The sequence below is a fragment of the Furipterus horrens genome, unplaced genomic scaffold (assembly GCF_987537825.1).
Source record: "Furipterus horrens unplaced genomic scaffold, mFurHor1.1.pri manual_scaffold_2, whole genome shotgun sequence".
NCBI classification, from domain to species: domain Eukaryota; kingdom Metazoa; phylum Chordata; class Mammalia; order Chiroptera; family Furipteridae; genus Furipterus; species Furipterus horrens.
The window spans coordinates 123,516,228-123,536,479 of NW_028327172.1; the positions used below are offsets into that span (position 1 = coordinate 123,516,228).

Below are 20,252 nucleotides of genomic sequence, written 5' to 3' on the forward strand. Positions count from 1 at the left end.
AGGCGAAATCATGCATGATTATTTCATCATAGAACGTATGCTTGCAAATTAAAAGAGCTGGCATCTCAACCAAAATTGTATACCCAGCTCCTATATTAAGAATCTTCACTTAAATATTCAACTTGAGGATATTCTACAAGAGCAAACTTGGTATGTTACCCCCCTTCGCCAACAAATGGACTAATTGACACCCCCCTACCTCCCTCTATCATTCTCTCTTACTGGAACCACCGACTTAGGTGTTTAAGTATATTAGAGGAATATTTGGGATAATGGGTTAAGTTTTTGGATAGGCTAAGAATGTATTATTTTCCAACTTAAAAAGTCACCATAAAACAAAGTGTTAGACACTATTAGATTCCAGTAATAAAAGATACCTGTATTTTCCCTCCTCCATCAGAAACATCACAAAAAGTTTTGTAAACAAGACAATAAAAGTATCACATAAATAAGAAGTCAAAAGGTTTAATTTTATTGAATAAAGAAAGTTCAATCAGGGCTTACATAGATCATAGGAATACTTTAGATTATAACAGATAATAAATCAATAGCTGGTCAAAAGGAAGAAAGCAGTTTATATTTTCAATGTAGAAAAGAAATCTTAATTGCTACATATGTCATGTAAAATTCCCCAAACAAGGTCTAGCTGAGTTTATTGTTTAGTGGATTTTATCCCCTTTTTTCAAGGGATGAAAAGTGAGATTCAATGTGTATACTACTGGTTACAACTAACATAACAGCTTGGAAAAATCATGGGACAGAAGCATAAATATAATATAAAAAGACAAGATTTTAAAATTGTATTATAGGAATATTAACTATAATCAGTGGAAAAGATACATTAAAACCAGCAGTGTCACACTAGTTCAAAACAGAACTCAAAGGCAGACCAAAACTGATGCTAGTTAAGGAAAATGGTCTGTTTTTAGGCAGTGTGTCCAGATAGACACCACCACAAAGAAATGCCAGCAGTAACATGTGGTCCCCTCTGGTTACTCCATGAAGTGTCAAGGGCGGAGGGACTGGGAGCAGCTCAGGCTTTCTCCAGGGACTTGTAGTATTGCAGCAGCACAGTCCAGGCCTTGGGAGCCATGAAGCCGTCAGGAGGGTTCTGGCCATCTCGGGCAAGCTTGCGCATGCGTGTTCCTGAAATAAATTCAAAGTCTTCATGGCTGAAAGAGAAAAAATAAAATTACTTCACATTTTTCAAAACTTAGTTATGGGAAAATATTTCAAAGCATTTGTTTCTTCTGTTCACAGGAGACAAACTTATTGAAAAAAAATGGATAAAATGTACTTGTGAATAGCAAGCTGATTTCAAACTTGTCATTGAGCAAAAATACCACACACTATCAAAAATTACCCAATGTCAGAACTGGCAAAAATATTTTAATTGCCATTTTTAGGGAGGTCATTGTAGATTCATATGCCATCAGACCCGATACAGCAAGAGCCCATGGATCCTTTTATCAGTTTTCCCCAGTGGTAACATCTTGTAAAACGACAGCGTCATATCACAATTGGAGTACCAGCAGAGAAACAATCTACCAATCCTAAATCAAATTATTATCAATAACAATTCTTATGATAAAAGCTTATTTTAAAAAATCTCTATCCAAAGTGATCTGCTATCACTTTGAATAATGTAACCTTTAACTCACCTGAAGCCTCAATCATTTGGAACATCACCCCAATGAGAGCAGATAAAGAGAATGTTAACCTGAAGCCTCAATTATTTGGAACACCACCCCAGTCAGAGCAGATAAACAGAATGCTGCTCTAGCATTATGCTTCCTACTCTGACCCCACAGTAGGGATAGTGGCTATTAATTCACACTTAAATAGCAGACGTTAGCAGAAAAAAGTGTATCTGAACAGTGCTATAAACCCAGAACATATTCAGTAAATATTTACTGACCAATGATCAGGTACTTTACTAGCTTTCTAATTAGGAACTCAATAAACATGAAAAAGTGAAAAGGTGTATGTATAGAAAAATTTTATTGGTTCAATACAGATCCATTCATAGTCTTAATCGAGTCACTACTTTTCATTCTCTGGCAAAAAAAGCGGGGACACTGGGTTTATAATTCTGTGGTTAATTTGAGCAACTTGCACATCCCCTTTTTTCTAAGTCTGGATTATTCACAATAGAAATGTCTCTATGCCCTTCGTGAACTCTTCAATAATCATCTTCAGATCTGCCCCTTTCTGACCCCGCTCACCTTCACTAGTCAGGGGACCCACACACCATTTTCCGACCCTGGTTCCCTTAGTCTGTTTGTGAACTCATGGGTGGTCCACTCAACAGGACTGGGCTCCAGACCAAGAAATTAAAGAAGTGCTGTGATTTCCTCCTGACCCAGAGTTTGTACCAGAGTCTGTTTTCTCTTGCTTTCCTGATTTTCACTATGTATATGCTCAATGACCTGCCTGCTCACTGAGCTTCTGAACCTTGCACCCTGTTGTATCACCGCCAGCCTCTACGCACCTCCTGCACCTGGTCTGCCACTATACCCAACACTACTGTTAGTTCCTAAAATCGCCTTGACTCTTGGTCCTGGATCTAGTTCTATCTCTTAGATTCACTGCTAGTTCCAATCATGACCTTTCTAACTCCCTAGTGAGGTACCCAGGCATCAATGAATGCCCCAGACCCCTCTGAAAGATGTCAAAGAGTTTGATTCTGGATAAGATTATGAATTCAATGTGACACATTTAATCAGTCACTGGAATACCCATGTTAATGCTCTCTCTCTTCATATCAAGCAGAGGGCACTACTTTAACTCAGACATGGCACATCTTCTCCTAGTCACCCTTTCTGCCCTTCCTAGTCACTGCACCATCATAAAGACAGGAACACACACACACACACACACACACACACACACACACACACACTCTCTCTCTCTCTCTCTCTCTCTCTCTCTCTCTCTCTCTCTCTCTCTCTCATTGTATACACATTCAACTCAGTATTTCAACAGCTCTCATTTTCTTCAGTAAAACATCTTTTAAAGGCCTATACAGATCTTCAGAGATGACTGATGAGAAGGAAAGGGCAACTGATAATGCCTCAAGCAGGCTAGATTCAAACAGTTTAAATCTACAGGGTTCGACATGCACACAGGCTGGTTACCACAGCTGCTACAGGATATAAGCAAGCGATCATCACCCTCTTACAAGAATGACTATGTAAATGACTATAACTTAAGGTGACAAAAGGAAATTGACTGCATGTGAGATGGGCCTAGAAAAGAAGCAAGAACTGAGAGATTTCAAAAAAATTCAGTAAAGATTGGGGTGAGAAACATAATTTGTGTATTTATCAACACTAAAATGAAAACTGAATTTGAGAAAACAGCTAAGCTCAACAAAAGAGAAAGTATTTGTCAAAGGAAAAGGAAGAAAACCAAGATGATTATACAAAAGTCATGGGAAAAGAGAAATTAAAAAATTTTAAGGACACAGAGGGGCTAAGGAAGATGACCATGAAGGAAGAAAAAAACCCCAAAACATTGGATTTACAAATCAGAATTTAAGTTTTCTTTAATAAGAATTTTAGTGGATGGAAAAAACATGAAATGGTAAAATGGCAGAGATGCACAGCGGAGAAAGATATGATTTTTTTCCAGAAAAAGGGGGGTCTTAGTAAGGGTATAGGCAGAAGAAAACAAATGGCAAGAGTGAGAAAAGGAAGGAGAACGAAAGCCAGGATAGAGGAAACAGGAGGGAAATGACAGATGGAGGAGAAGGTCTGGGATGAAGAACACAAGGAAAGGGGCTTTGACAAGGAGGAGGGTCAAGAGTGAAGAAAAGAAGAAACAGTGATGATCTAAAGTTACGCAGAGAAGAAGGTGAGGCAGTTAATGTTTCAGCAAAGACATATGGTTGACTTCTGAGAGTAACAAGAAGCTGTGTGGCAATGAACTGATATTGTGGAATCGATCAACACAGTCAACTTATCTCCAGGCCAGGGAGGTTACACCTGATAGCGTCAGCAAAGCCAAGCCTCCCACAAAGTCAAGGGAGCTGAGGGGTCCAGATACCTTTCCAATTGTATCTCAAAATCCTTGCTCCAGCCTGATGTAAAATCAGTTAGTCTAGCTGAGAATCATTTGACAAAACAGTGATTGGATGTTTTCAGTTTCTTAGGAGGTTCACTTACCAGCTACCTAAATAAGCTTCATTGAGGAAAATTATGACCCTGGAGCTTTCTGGCCGTGTAAATTTTAAATTTTGATTTCAAAAAAGGAAACCTGCGTCACATGCATAGTGTTTGTTACTGACAGCAATGAGAAAGACACAAAGCACAGCAGCTGCTGGATGATTCTGTCTTGATTTTTTGATTAAAGGAAAAAAAAAAAAAAACAGATTAAAGTCTTTTCTCTCCCCAGAATGCCCAACTGTCTGAAATCCAGAAGTCTGCTTGCATTCCTTCTGAAATTGCATTTTAAAAACAAGGTCCCTGGGTACCTCTCTTCCTAATGCTATTTCACACTCCATCTGCCCCGCATGCCACAAGCATTTCTTCATCACATTAAATTGGAGTTTCTGCTTCCACATGGTGGTGGTTCTACTCCACCCTGGCTACGAAAAACACATTTATTTCCCTCTTCCTCATAAGTATATTTCTGTCACACAAGGATTTTGCTTTTTATCAGAATTCAGACACAAGGACTTGACACAAGAGTCACCATCTGTAATCAAATCACAGTGTTTACAATTATATATTTAAGTGGCCATCATTTTATAGAAATAATTAAATCAAATGAAACCGAGGCATTCAAGGGATAAGCTAAAATTATCTCTGAACTTCACCTGTGAGTAATCAGGAACCTGATGGAAGCAGAAAAGGCTATTGAATAAAGAACGTTAGACTTTGACTACAAAGCAATTGTAATTAAGCCATCTAATTTTACTAGTTAACCAATCTCCCAAGGCACCTGAAAAAAGAAACAGAAGTATGTTTTATTTTTTTCCTTTTTCAAAACCTCTTGGTCATACAGTCTTAGAATCCACAGCTGAAAGAATGCCTGCTCTTAAAAAAAAAAATAGTTGGGGGTGGAGGTTAAATAGCAGGAAGGGGAAAAACCAGACCACCTAGTAGATTGTGTGGGACCCTGTGGGACCAGCTTCTTGTCCCATGTGGGACACACCACAAAGAGGCCAGCATCTTAACTACTCCAGTGTACCGTAACTCTTGGCCTCTTGTTGGAGACTTTAAATCTTTAAAACCACCTGCCATCTTTCGGTCCACACACGCGGCCAGCAGTTCCACCAGCACAAGCTGTTGGTGCTGACGAGGCTGGGGTCAGCAGATGGCCCTTCCAGTATCTTCTGACAGTTCATATTCAATTAGGCCAGCCAGCTTTTTAAAAAATGCTAACTAGACAACAAGCGATCAGAGAAGCAAAGGAGAATTTCTTCACTAATATAACCAAAAATAATGATGATAACTTATACATGAATCTAATGAACTGTTTGGGAGCTATTTAACTTTTCATCCAACTTGAAAGAAGCTTATATGTAACACAGTGTACATCAAAAACCTAAGAATTCTCAGGAATAAGGTAAAAAAAAAACATCTTTTCAAAACAGATAAATAGCTACTTTTAATTTTCTTTCCAGGAACTAAAAAGCAATGGTTGACATCATACATGGCAAATTTAACGACTTTTATTTCCAAACCAAAGACCAAATGAAATACACAAAACACTGAATTATCAGAAACTAATTAATCCAAATCCTTAATTCATCATGTTTTCCTCCAAGCACTTCATTCTTATGAATAAGAGTTAGAGAACAGCTTCTCTCAGATATTCAGTCAAATATCGAACTCCTGAAATCACTACCATCAACTCTATTTTCTTTACCATAGAGAGTCATGAAATCTATAATCTACCGCAGTGTAGAAAAACAGGATTTTTTTGTTTGCTTTTTTCTTTTTTTTTTTTACTGAGGTGTAATTAATATATAGCATTATATTAGTTTCCAGTGTACAATATAATGACTGGATATTTGTATTGGGAAATGATCACTACAATATGTCCAGTTAACATCTGTCATCATACACAGCTACCAAAAACATTTTTTTGTTTGTGATGTGAACTTTTAAGGACTACTTGCTTAGCAACTTTCAAATATGCAATAGAGTATTACTAACTATAGTCACCAGGCTTTACAATACATCCCAGGACTTATTTATTTTATAACTGGAAATTTGTACCTTTTGACTAACTTTACCCATTTCCCCCGCCCCCAGCAACCACCAATCTGTTCTTGTATCTCTGAGCTTGAGAACTGGGGTTTTCAACTGAGTGCCAATGGACAGGTTTCTAAAGAATCCATGGAGAGCTTAATGAGCAAAATTTTGGGTTTCTGTGCTCTCAACTAGAAAAGGGTACATCACTTTTCATCTGCTTCTGTAACAAGCCTCTGATGACTCAAGAATGGATCCCAATTTTCAAGAAACGAATCCTAGAAGCTCTCAGATGCCCATCACCAAATAAAACTGCCTGGGATGAGGCCCTTGGCTGAGCTCCCTCTCAGCAGCCTGGCCTGGCCTATTCCAAGCAGCACTGGTGTCCTTGGACGCAGCTTCCTGTGCAAGGCCTGCATCCAAGATCGGAGGTTATACAGACAGGAAATAGTACATTTTCAAAGGGTTTTGAAAAAGTAGTAGCCCAAACAGCTTAATTATTTACAAGTTAACCAGAAAAATTAAGTGAATCCAAGTACTACATTTTAGATAACAAGGACATTGATCTAACTATATTAAACAATTTCCTGTCTATTTGTCACCAGATTTCTTTGTTTTGTTATTTGCTTTCTACTTAGTGACAGATGTGACTATCCTCATTTATTTAGAAACTAGGATTTCTAGTACTCTCAAAATGCACAGAATACACGGAACTAGTATAAATGACCCATGGACATGGACAACAGGGAGAGAATTAACTGTGGGACAAGGGGTGGATTGGGGGGTTATGGGGGAAAAAGTGGGATAACTATAATAGAAAAACAATAAATAATTTTTAAAAGGAAATAAAGATTTTAAAAAATACATAGATCAGCTCCAAATATGAGAGTACAAAGCAGTCTCTGAGGAAAATTAAAGAAATGCCTATTTTTGATTTGTCAATAATGATGAAATAATGAAGAGCATAAGGTCCCCAATTATGCCAATATTATTACAAGCCACTGATTCTCAACAGAGGTGATATGGCTATCTTATCTCCCCCCTTCCCCAAAGCCAGCATCCTACAGTAACATGACAGGCCCCCATAACAAAGGATCAGGTGACTACAAATGTCAACAGAGCCAAGGCAGAGAAAGCCTGTTAAACGGCCTAATAGAAGGGAAAAAAAATCAATGCATGAGACATATAACTGTGGCTATTTCCTCCTGGAAATCTACAGTAAGCAAGATCGGAGACTGGGTACAGCACAGCTCTCCGGTCAGCAGAGATCACAGCTGGGTCTCAACAGTAAAGCATTTGAAGGTACAGGTACAGAAAAATGATACCCTTGTTTGCAAGGGAAAGGGGTGAGAAGAGGGGGCACTAGGTGCGACAGGCAGACATTTACATCCATCTGTCCTTTCACTTACCCATTTCCACAAGGCACTGTCACTCATGTGTTCTCTCTTTTTGTTAGTTGCCATTTAAATAATGGGAATCACATCGCTTCTCGGCCTTTTGGCTAAGATCAAGTGTAAATAATGGGAATCACGATCTTGCACTTACCCAAATACAAAGATTTACTGCATAAAGGAGAAAAAAATTACCTAAAAAAGTATCCCTAAAAGATTGTAATATCTGAAAGAACAGGCTGTAAGCTTGTAGTCCTAAAACAATTTCCTTCAGTCACTATTATAGTTAATATGAACCTATTTAACTTCCTAAGTATAAACAGATGATTTTTATCATAATTCCTATCAATAATGTCTTGTCTGAAATCTTTATGAAGTTGGATTTTGTCCCTTAGCCTTGTCTTACACTGGTATTAAGTCAAATCAAAAGCTACAAAATCATCAATTACATAAAAGCTGGCATTGAATAACAGCCATTAATCAAACATAAGACAACCTCATATGTGCATAATTAATAACTGTTTTCTCACTACATCAAAGACTATCGCCTTTCCATAAAATTTTAATCACTTTCCAACACAGTCCCATCAACTTAATTGTATTTGAACACAATATAAAAAATATAGAAAGCTAAGTCAATTTTAAAGCTTCCCAAGTTACAATTTATTAAGATTTGCTAACTCAAAAAAATTCCAAGAAAATGAGCCACTCATGCAACTAATATAGAATTCATCACTGGAAAATCTTATGAAAACTGATGTAATTATTTAGCTTTTGAATGATTAAAAGAGAGACTTAAAGCAATACTACACAGAAAACATGCAAGTTATCAAGGGCCTCCCAGCACATCAGCCAACTAACTACATACAGATGGCTTCTAGGGTCCTGTGTGTGGTTAAACCAGCTGATCAGGCAAAGAAGCCACAGTAATGGAACATACTGGCATAAGGAGCATGTAAAAGAAAAGCTCCAACTGTTTTGTTTTGTTTCCTTAACTCCTAACAATGGAAACTCACCTAAGTTTTAAGTATTTGGCCACTAGTTGAATGATTCTGTTTTTCTCTCCTCACTGTATATGTGACTGATCATTACTTTCAAGACATCTTATATACAATTCAACAAATAAATTCCATGTTGGGTGAGAAGCAAAGAGTTGCCTGGCCCAGCACTCCATCTCTGACACTATGTTTTATAAATTTGTAGAAAGGGGAGGCTGGGAGCTTTCAAAAGAATATCCAAAGTAGGATTCTCCCTTATCTGAGGGGTATACATTCCAAGACCCCCAGTTGGTGCCTGAAGCCTCAGATAGTACCAAAGCCTATATACAAGGTCTGGCTGGAAAAAGTCCCGCCACTGTTAAACAGGAACAGTTTGCATGACATCAATGTAACCTGGCAGCCAAGGAGAGTGGACTGGAATGTGCATGTGTGAACAATGATGACCTCACTGTACTAATCAGTGGGGGCAGTAGACGTCACTGAGTGAGCATGTATACTATGTGGCTGTCGCATTCAAAATGATCTATTAGAGCAACGAATATGCATCAGATTTTGCATTAAACTTGAACATTCCTCCATGGAAACTATTCAGGTGACTCAGAAGGCTGCAGCTGTGGGCAACTGGTGGCTGGCAGCTTCATCACGACAACATGCCCGCTCATGCATCATGTCTTGTGCAGAGTTTTTTGGTGAAACATCAAATCACCCAGGTGACTCAGTCCTCTACAGCCCAGATTTGGTGCCCTGTGACTTCTGGCTTTTCCCAAAACTAAAATCACCTTTGAAAGGGAATAGAGTTCAGACCGTCAATGAGATTCAGAAAAATACAATAGGGCAGCTGATGGCGATTGGGAGGACTGTGTGAGGTCCCAAGGTGGCTACTTTGAAGGGGACTGAGGCATCATTGTCCTCTGTACAATGTTTCTTGTATCTTGTAACTTCTTCCTGAAATACTCTATTTTTCATAGCATGTGGCTGGATACTTTCTGGACAGATCCTGTATACCATGTTTTTCCCTATACAGGCATACCTATGATAGTTTAATTTATAAATTAGGCTCACTAAGAGATTAACAACAATAGCTAATAATAAAATAGAACACCTAGTACAATATACTGTAATAAAAGCTATGCAAATGTGGTCTCTCTTAAATTATATTACTGTACAACACTCACATTTACACTCGAAGGAAGCACTTCACAGCTTCTCTTTGGCAGAGCCGAATCGCCAGCATCACTACTCTTGCACTTTGGGGCCATTATCAAATAAAATAAGGATTAATGTGAACGCATCACTGTGATTTTGCAACAGTCAATCTGATAACTGAGATGGCTACCAAGTGATCAAAAGGCAGGGAGCATATATAGTGCAGATACGCTGGACCCAGGTGTGATGCACATCCCCAGGCAGGACAGATGAAACGCTGTGACATTTCAACACACTACTCAGAAGGGTACGCAATTTAAAACCTGTGAATTGTTTATTGCTGAAATAATACCTTTAATATTTTCGGACCTGCACTGGCAGCAGAGCAACTGAAATGACGGAAAGTGAAAGTGCTGTTAAGAGGGGGCTACTGTAAGTTAGAATATCTGTTGCTGACCCTACATAATTTTAATCATGAAAGGAGAGAATTATATTTGAAACTATTTTACTTTCCTTAATATTTAATTGATAGTTTCACTTTCAATCAACTTTTCTGGTAATATAATTCAAGGTTTACCATAATTGCTTTTATTTTTCTTAAAATTCATGTTTTTAAAAGCTTCTAAAACATCTCTTTGGTAAAAATAATCTATTTACAACTCTACACCACTTTATAGCTTTTTTTTTTTTGACAGTGCACTTTTTTTTTAACAGTGAAATCATAGTGTGTGCATGTGTATATGTGAGTATATACAGGACAGGGCTATAGCAGGTTTACAGTTGGAGTACATGAAAGAGAGTTTATTCTTGTATTATTTATTAATTATTGTGTTATTTTTCCATACAAACAACTGGAAACCTGGTTTATTGCAAATTCTCATAGCATGGTTCAAAAGTATACTGGAATCTGGGCCACATTTCAGATGTTCAGAAAAATAATAATCTAGAATTGCTCCACTCCTGAATTCCACACCTAGGCAAGAAGGAATGCTTAGCTCTTTTATGTTTGCCTGCACCAGTGATATAAGCCTTTTCTCTTCATTGACTCAGGATTTTCCTGTATTTTAGCTACAGTTCATTACTCAGAGAAGCCTGCTATCATCTAAAATTGTACATTTTCTCCAAATAATTTCTCCAAAATTATTTATGTCATTAAATGAGAGGCCAACAAATTCCTTTGATAAGTCTTTTCTTTATCCAGATAACTTATCACTTACCTCAAAGAAATTAAATGACATATATATGTCCCTTTTACAAACAAGAGAACGTTTTAATTTTTAATAAGGTTTCTCTTCCTTTTCCCCACCATTACAAAATAGTCCACAATGGTCCACACCAAAATGGAGACCCAGGGTCAGGGTCAGGTCAAGATCATTCCTGAACAGAGTCAACTGTAAAGTACTATGGATAAAAGAATGAGCACTCTTAGATTAAAGGTTATTCTGGGTCAATTTTCAATTAGTACCTGTCAGAAGAGGTGACACTGATAAAACAAATAAAAATAATTATTGGTTCTATTTGTTGAACGTGAATTATAATCTGTACTAAAAAAGCAGGTATACTAAATAAACAGATGTAAATATACTAAATAGCATCAATCAAGAAAACAAATCATATGTTCAAGCACCTACTAAGACATAAAAATAACTAGGTACTACAGATCACTGAAAGAACTACAGATTTTGAGCCAGGAGGGAATCACCTTGTCCACAGCCATCATTCCAGAGATGCAGAAACAAGGCCAAAGATCACACAGGACTCTCAAATCACATGGCAAGGATGTGCTAGAATCTGTGCTAGAACACATGATTTCTCCCTTCCTTTTCTTAAGAGTTACGAGGCCATGGAAGAGGTTTTTTTGTTTTGTTTTGTTTTTTTGCCCTTTAATCTTTTATTTTATTTTTTTTAAGTTATTGATTTTAGAGAGAAAGGAAGGGGGAGGGAGAGAGAAACATCGATTTGTTGTTCCACTTATGCATTCATTGGCTGCTTCTTGTATGTGCTCTGACCAGAGATCAAACCCACAACCTTGGCCTATTGGAACAATGCTCTAACCAACTGAGCTACCCAGCCAGAGCACTTGAAACCCATGATTTCTGATTCTAAAGCCTTACCTTGCCACTTTAAATTATAGAGTGCAATACCTACTGATATCATCAACAGACAGAAATTAATACAACTTGGTCAGTCAAAGGAGGATGAATCCATTCTCAATGCTACCAATAATCTGTACTAAAAGCTTGTTAGTTTGTTGCTCCTCCTAAGATCTCTGAAGTAAGAAGCTGCACTCTTCATGGTCAGGAGCACCAGCTGTGGAGTCACTGTGCTTGGGTTCAGCAGTTGGGCTACCACTTACTGGCTCTGTGACCTTTTACAATCATTTGATCTTTGTACACCTCAGCTCACTACTAATCTATATAATGGGGATATCAGCACCTACCTCATAACACTGTTATAGGGAATAATAAAATTAATAACTGTAAAATAATTAGAATAGACCCTGTCACTGTGATTGCAATATTAAATTCTTTCTCACTATATAGATCTGTGGACTTAGCAGAGTAAGAATCATCACCAAGTCCTTAGACACTTCTCAGTCAGATACAATAGATACAGCAGACAGAGAAATGTCAATACTGACCTTAAATACTTCATGACAAAATTCCTGTAATCACGAACCATGAAACCAGATTCAATTTTTATTTCTAACTTCTGGAGTATCAAAAAATTAGTTTCCTTGATTTGCCTTTCTCTAAAATGGGTACCACAGAGCTTGTCATCAGCAAAGTTGTTTTAAAATGAGTCGATATGTTAAAGAACACAAGGTATTTCATAGATTTGTGCAGCAAATGTAAAACTCACTGTTCAGAGTCATAGTAGTCCATACGCTTCTTTTTTTTGTTGTACGCAGCAACTCGAAAGGGAACTATTTCCAAAGTGATTAGACCAGGGGCCATGGTCAGCACTTTGGCGCCGTGAGTCGGCTCATATAGATCTTTCCCTGTTTCTGGATGAGGCATGCCAGCGGGGTCTCGTCCAACGATGTAAAAGTTGGCTCCGGCAACCATCCGTGCTCTGCAATGCCACTGGACCTGGAATAAAAGTTTTCATATTAGAAAACTATGCTTTTATGACCAGTCCTCAGAAGCAGTAAATGAATAGTACATGCATATACTTCTTATACAATCCATATCTATCAGCAGGAAACCTCAACAAATTTAAATGTATAAACTTGGGAAGCCAGAAACAGAATTGGCAACCCCTCCCCCTCAAAAAGAATATCTAAAATATAAATGTGTGCGAGTGTTTACTCATATTTATATATTTTTTACTTACAGAAAATATGTGAGTACATATATGTCTACATGTATGACTACACAACTACTAAATATCATTCATATATAGTTCAAAATATCTAATCCAGGAGGCTAGAAGTCAGGGTAGTGGTTGACCCTTTGAGAGACGCAACTAGAAACGGCTTCTGGGATACTAGTAATGGCAATCTGCTGTTCTTCTGTAGCCTTTTTTGACAGATAAATTGACAAATAAAATTATATATATTAAAGTACACAACATGATGACTTGATAAGTATATACACTACAAAATATTTACCACAATCAAATTAATTAACATACCCATTACCTCACATAGTTAACCTTTCTGTGTGTGGTGAAAACCCAAGATCAACTCTCTTACCAACTTTCAAGTATACACAGTGTTAGTAACTATAGTCATCTGACTGTAGCGTTAAATCCTCAGAATTTATTCCTTTTTCAACAGAAAGTTTTGCACCATTTGACCAATTCTGGCAGTTAAGAGCTAGTGCCTAGTGCACTTTGATGTCAGTTCTAGGAGTCCCTGGTAACGCTCTGTTTCTTGATCCAGAAGCCAGGTGCTGACAACGAGACCGTGCTCACCGTAAAAATTCATTAAACTGTACGTACACTGTGATTTATGCACTTTTTCTATGTTATACTTTTAAAACTACTGAGCCCTGGCTGATGTGGCTCAGTGGACTGAGTGCCAGCCTGCAAACCAAGGGTCACAGGTTTGATTCCCAGTCACAGCACATGCCTGGGTTGTCGGCCAGGTCCCCGGATGGGGGCGCATGAGAGGCAACTACACTTTGATGTTTCTCTCCCTCTCTTTCTGCCTCCCTTCCCCACTCTCTAGAAAAAAATAATAAAATCTTAAAAATAAATAAATAAATAAAATAAAAACTACTACTCAATGAAAATGATTTAAATTATTTGGATATTTATATAAATTGGTACTGAGAAAATCATGTAGCTAAGTGACTATGACCCAAGATATTAGGTAAGAACTACACAAGGCATTTGGCTGCATCCAAAACAACCTTTGAGGCCTAAATTTTCACATTAAGACAGCATTTAAAAACAAAAATTAGTCCAACACCTACAATTTAGAAGTTAAAGTAACTGTAAGAGATCATCATTTTTATTAAAATTTGAAGAAAGTAAAACTCAAAGTTTAAACAACTTGGCCAATAAAGTGCAGAGCAAACCCAGGTCTAGAAATCTGTTTTTAGCTCCCTTTTGTGTAAGGTTTCATTATTTAGTTATTTTTACAAAACCATCTCTGTCCCACATGAAAGGCCTACATACACAACAAACACTACACATCATTTTCATTTTATCTCTCTCAATAGTTTCTCTTATAACAGGTACTCATACATTTATCGACACGTTTAGAAAGTGCAGTTCCAGAAGGGCAATCTCATATCCCACACCTGAACTGCTCGCCCCGAGGAGTTTTTCAGTGGTTTCTACTGATATTTACCTATTTATTTCCAAATGACATTCATATACTGCCATGTCTCGACTGTTTAATTTTAGACATTATAAAATGTAGACATTATTTTTCCTTCTATAAAAGACGAGGTTTGGTTTTTACTTCACTCTCATTCCTTATACCATTTATCCAATAAATACAATGATATCTACATTTTTGGTGAAGTCAACATTCACCTCTAAAAAATAGAAGTTTTAAGTAAACTAATATATGAAACATGTGTGAACATAGAACAGTACCTGGTTGTTGGGCGAAAGCCCCCGAAGTCTAAATTCAGGATTGACTACAAAAAACTGACACGTAGCCTTATTCAAATTCCTAAGAAGAAACTTACATACACAGGCAAAGAAGCTGCTTCCAGTGGTAGCTGGCTGGGGAAAATCTACAGCCCTCCCAGGACAGGGTCCTTTTTCATAGCGGGTTAGAGCAAAACCATAAGGTGGGTAAGCACTAATACCACCAGGAAGAACAATGCATTCCTAAATTCACAGATAACATCAGGCAGTTATCCACACCCTGTACACTCATTAACCTTCCTGGGGGCATGATGTTTATCTTCGGGAGGCATGCCTGTTTTCTGGTTGGCCAGCTAAGCCTGAGGCTATAGAGAATTAAACAGAAAGCCCAACATTTCTCAGATGCCTTTGCTGCCTTTGCATCTCAGTGAGTTCCACTGTACTGGTACAAAGTAAAATATGAGCTGTTATCATCTTTATTTTATTCTTCTCCTTATACAGCCATTTGTTTTTCCTAGAGTTAATACTGTCTCGATTTTTTTCACTCAGTTTTCCGTACACCTCTGTTCCTGTGTACCTTGTACTATCCTTCTTCCTGAGCACATAGTTTAACAGAATTCCCAGCCTCCTTTGCAGTGTGGCCACATGTGACTGAGTTCCACCCAAAGGAATTAGAGCCCAAGTGATGTGTACCACTTCCACCTGTGGAACATTATTAGAAAGCCTCCTGAATACTGTCTCAATTCTTGTCTTCCCATTTGCCAGCTGAATAGAGAAGATCCCAAGGCCCTATAACTACACCTTTTCTGCTATAGCATTAATTCTGCATGCATTGAACTGCAATAGTTCTCTCTGAACAAAATGGCAAAGCACAATGCCAACAGACCTTTGTTCCCCATATATGCCACTTCTTTCCCTACTCACCCTCAGATTCAGCTCTACAGGAAAATTCTGCTCACTCCCATCCACCCCTTTGCAGTGGTCACACAAAGACCTTTGCTAGATCGGACTCAGAACTTTTATCAAGAGGTCAGAATTTTATCATCCATTTTGCAATGTTACTTAAATGAAAAATCTTTCCTGCCTCATGCAAATTACTGGCTACTTACACAGCATTAAACTTAAAAGGCAATCTAAGTTCTCTGAATTTAGGTGACCTTACTTTGCTCATTATGTATACCTAGACATTTAAATCATTCGAGTACCAAAAGGTCCATAAACTGGGAATATATGGCTTAATTTTAATGTTTAAGGAAGCTCAGATCATTTGTTCCAACCACCTTCACTCTCTTAAAACAAGGGAGCAAACTGAAGGCCAGAAAAATTAGCACCACATTGGTCACAAAGCATGTGATGGTGGCACTGGCCAGTTCTAATTTTGTCTTGTAAAATTACCAGTCAGTTAAATTGCTCTTGAACTTCTAGAGGTTACAGAAGTAAATTAAAGGTAAACACACCGAAAAGCAGTCAACATCCTCCTGCAGGTGACCTGAATTTTTAAAATTTACATTTTAGTGAATGGTTTCCCTAAAAGAATAATTTTAAAAGTAGTAATAAAAGTGAAGAAACAAAACACATGTAACTCTTCCAAGAACACCTCGGTGAGTTAACTTCTAACCTACTGAAAAGGTAATACGCTTTAATCAAGAGAACGCAAGTTATACAGCCATTGCTGTATCTGGTTAAGCACACAATATCCTGACTTTGCCTTTTACTAATTGAAAGCCCTTAGGCAAAAATGAGGATAATACTTAACACAGAAGATGGATGGGAGATTTGAAAGCACAAAGGGCAACACCTGGCCCTCAACAAAGGACAGACATTGCTGCAGTTACTATTATTCTGTAAAACGTTCCCTGACAATCCCAGTTGAATTCATTGCTCCCTACCCAGTGTTTCTAAAAAAAGTCCTTTTGCTCTCTGAAAAAGACGATGCACTGCTTGGAAGATGGTCACTAAAAACTAGTAAGAGCTGCCAGTTCATCCCTCCAGCAGACTGAGGTCAGGATGCACTGTTCATCTCTTTATGCCCAGGGGCTCACATGATGTCTGGGATACTGAATGCACACCAAAGGAGTACAAGGTGATGTGTAGAGGTTTTCTATAGAGCCTTCCAAGAATAAGTCAATGGCCAAGCTAACAAATGACTTTTCTGCTTTACCTGCACCTGTGTGCCAAATAACAAACAGGCTTGCCACTTTTTTTCTGATTATAAAAGTAATTTAATTCATATGTGGCAAATATGGCTGGATGCCTACACATCAACTAATTTCTCTTTGCCCTGAGCGCCCTATTCCCTGGTGACAAAAACTCCCCTCTAGAGGACAAGGATGGCAGGTCCTCGCTTTGCCAGACTTCCTTGCTGTGTAGCCAGAGAGGCTGCACACCATGGGGCCTCTCGGGACTCCGCTGAAAGTTTTCTGAAAAGCTTTTCTCCCCTAATAAAATTCTCAACTCTCATTTATCTGAAATGTCTTGCCTTCACCTTTATTTTGGCTGGAAAACAGAATTCTAGATTTACAGGCTTTTTTTTTTGAAATTTTTTGCTTGTTTTCCTTAATGATGCTAATCCATAGCTTCCAGTTCCCATGGCTCCTGAGAATTCAGACATCATTCCTATGATTTCCCTTAAGTTAGTTCCCTCTCCACTTCTCCCTCCCTCCATCACTGTTTTTAAGGTTCCTCTTTATAGTGTTCATTTTCACCAGCGTCACTGCTATGTGCTTAAGTGTGGTTTTCTTTGAATTTATTTTTCTAAGATTGTAGGCTTCTTGAATTTTTAGGTTAATGTTTTTTACCAATTCCAATTACGCATATGTTAGATGGCTTGATATTATCCGGTCACTGAGGCTCTGCTCATTTTCCCTATCAATTTTCTTTCTCTTTTTTTCAAATAATTTCTATCGACCTAACTTCTCGCTCACTCACCTTTTGTTCAGCCGACACTAGTCTAATTTTAAGTCCATCCAATAAATGTTTTCACTTCAGGTACTATACTTTTTTAGTCCTTGACTTTCCATTTGATTTTTCTTAATTTCCACTTTTTCTGAGATTCCCCACCCACAAACCATATTTTCCTTCAAAAAGCTTTAATGCTCTTATTTGCTAGTTCTAACATTGGCATCAGCTCAAGGTATGTTCCTAGTGACAGATTTTATTCTGAATTTCAAGTCACATTATCCTGTTCCTTCACATTGCCAGTAATTTGTTACTGTGTGCTGGAGTTGTGGATCATTGTTTTAAGGAATCTGAATTGTGTTCTTTCCTTCAGAGTGTTAAGAGGTTCATTCTAGCAGGCAGGCAATTACTGGCACCCCTTCTTCTTATCTTTCTGAGACGTGGTTATAAATCTTGTCGGGCAGCCCCAGTCTAGCTTTTTATACCAACTATCAATCTATTGCCTCTCAACTCCAAATTTACCGTTCAGAACTTAGGATATGGACTGAACTCTAAGTACTTCTCTTTAACAGCAAGCACAATGGTACACGGTATCAGTAGAGGGCATCACAGGGACATTGGAGGAGGAAGCAGGTGTCAGTCGTGCCTCCGTGCGTGGGTAACTGGTGGCATTCTGGTCCATGAGCAAGCCCAAAGTGCAGACAGAATCCATCACAACCTCAAAGCCCTCTCCTGGACCCAGAGACCACCTCACAGCAGCCCTCCAAGTGCAGACACCAGTGCACCCAAGCTTCCCACCAGCAGGGGCTCCCTGGCTCCCTCCTGTTCCCTACCCACAGGGCTCAGCCTGGGCTGGCCTGTGCCCAGAGGGCTGCTTCCTGCGTCCCTTTCAGCATGGGTATCACTCACTGTGCACCTCTCTGGCAGCAAGAGGGCTCCCAGACATCCTGAGCCATTCTGGGCACCAGTCTGTCAGCCTCAGTTAGCCTGCGCACCAGAGGGTTGTTTTCCACTTCCTGGCTTCTGCGAACCAGTTGTGGTCCAGGCAATCCACTGAATTTCTCCACCACCCATGGGGATAAAACCATGCCTTCCTCGATGAGGTCTAGAGCCCACCTTTACGGAGTGATCCCTCTTACAAGTTTGCCCTTCCTTTGGTAATCTCCCTCAAACCTAGGGTACCCTTTTAGAGTTCGCCGTTTTACAGTTACTCCCCTATTGAAGTTTAACAATTCTTTAAATTTCCCCTATTAAAATTCCGTGTGATTTCCACCTCCTACCGGGACCCAGACAAATACTCCGTCTAGGATATAGTAAAGAGGTCTTTACTCTCAAGGTATGTTTTTCTGATGCCTCAGATCAATACCTGGGACATTAACAAGGTCTCTCCACTTGAGCTGCGCTGGAATGTCATCTTCCAACACTATGTAAGCCAACCTCTAGCGTCTTCATTCCACTCTAAATTATTGCAGCCACTCTCCATCAGTCCTTGCAGAGTCTTGTCCAGCACAAATGCAGGCCAAGGAACCATGGCTAACATCCTCACAGCCTTCGGGTGCTCGGCTCTGTGCTGCCCCCTCCTCTCAGGTAAGTACCCTGCAGGTCTCAGCTGCTCCAGCAGCCCCAAAATCCAGTCTGCCTCCTCAGCTCAACAGGACCACGGTGTTCCAGTCAGATTCCCACAGTCTGTGCTGTGGTCAGGAAGCTATCCCCACGCACAGAACCAGCGTAAACGCAGGGTTCACTGTGAGTGCTTCCCGTCCCTCGGGATTACATTCCTGTGCGCGGCCTGTTGTCCAAGGCTTCATACAGGTGTTTCACATACTTAATCAATTTTATAGTTGTTTTCAGCAAGAGGGCAAGTCCCGTATCCATTACTCCATCAAGACCAGAAGTGAAAGTCTAGATGTATTTTGAAAGTGGAAGGAAAAGCATTTCTGTGGACAAACCAGGCATAGTCTGTGAGAGAAAATGATGATTCCAAGGTTTCTGAAGGAACTGCGATCAACTGAGGGGAGGGGACAAGCTAAGAATAAAGCACATTTGGAGGGGTAAATGGAGGCAATTACCATTTCAGACATGTTAAATTTGACCTATATGTTAGACACTCAAGGTGGTTGGATTTATGGGTTTGGAGTTCAGAAAAGATATGTAAATTACAGATAGATGTCTGAGTATCATCAGCACAGAGGTATCTGAAGGACGGAGCTGGGTGAGACCACCACAGGGAGGTGCATGGACAGAGAGGAAAGGAAAAGTGGGGGCTGAGATGTAAAGAAATTTAAAAGATCTGATTAATTATTTCCTTAAGAAGAAAGAGATGAGCCAAAAACTATGCAATTTTAAGACTTCAGTTATCAAATCACTTCCCAAAAAAGTTATCCCAGTTGAAGAACTTGTGAATTATTTGGCTCTTTTATATATCACTGAAAGTGTGAGAATGTAAACTGGTAAAACCATTTTTGAAAATAAGTTGCATTACTACTTAAGGCTGCATTTCACTGAACCCAGAAATTCCACTCCAAGGAGAAACTTTTGCACACATGCATGAGACAGGCACCAAACAATAA

At 38.9% G+C, this 20,252-nt stretch overlaps 1 protein-coding gene across 1 annotated transcript in view; it reads right to left on the minus strand.

The window, feature by feature from the left end:
• Positions 1 to 461: 461 nt before the first annotated feature.
• Positions 462 to 20,252, minus strand: part of PAPSS1 (3'-phosphoadenosine 5'-phosphosulfate synthase 1) — a 93,614-nt gene continuing 73,823 nt past the window's right edge. The window contains exons 11-12 of the mRNA XM_090266386.1: positions 12,598 to 12,827; positions 462 to 1,172 (exon numbers count right to left, since the gene is read on the minus strand). Coding sequence (XP_090122512.1) covers positions 1,034 to 1,172; positions 12,598 to 12,827 — 369 coding nt within the window. The 3' untranslated portion in view covers positions 462 to 1,033. The remainder of the gene's footprint in view (positions 1,173 to 12,597; positions 12,828 to 20,252) is intronic.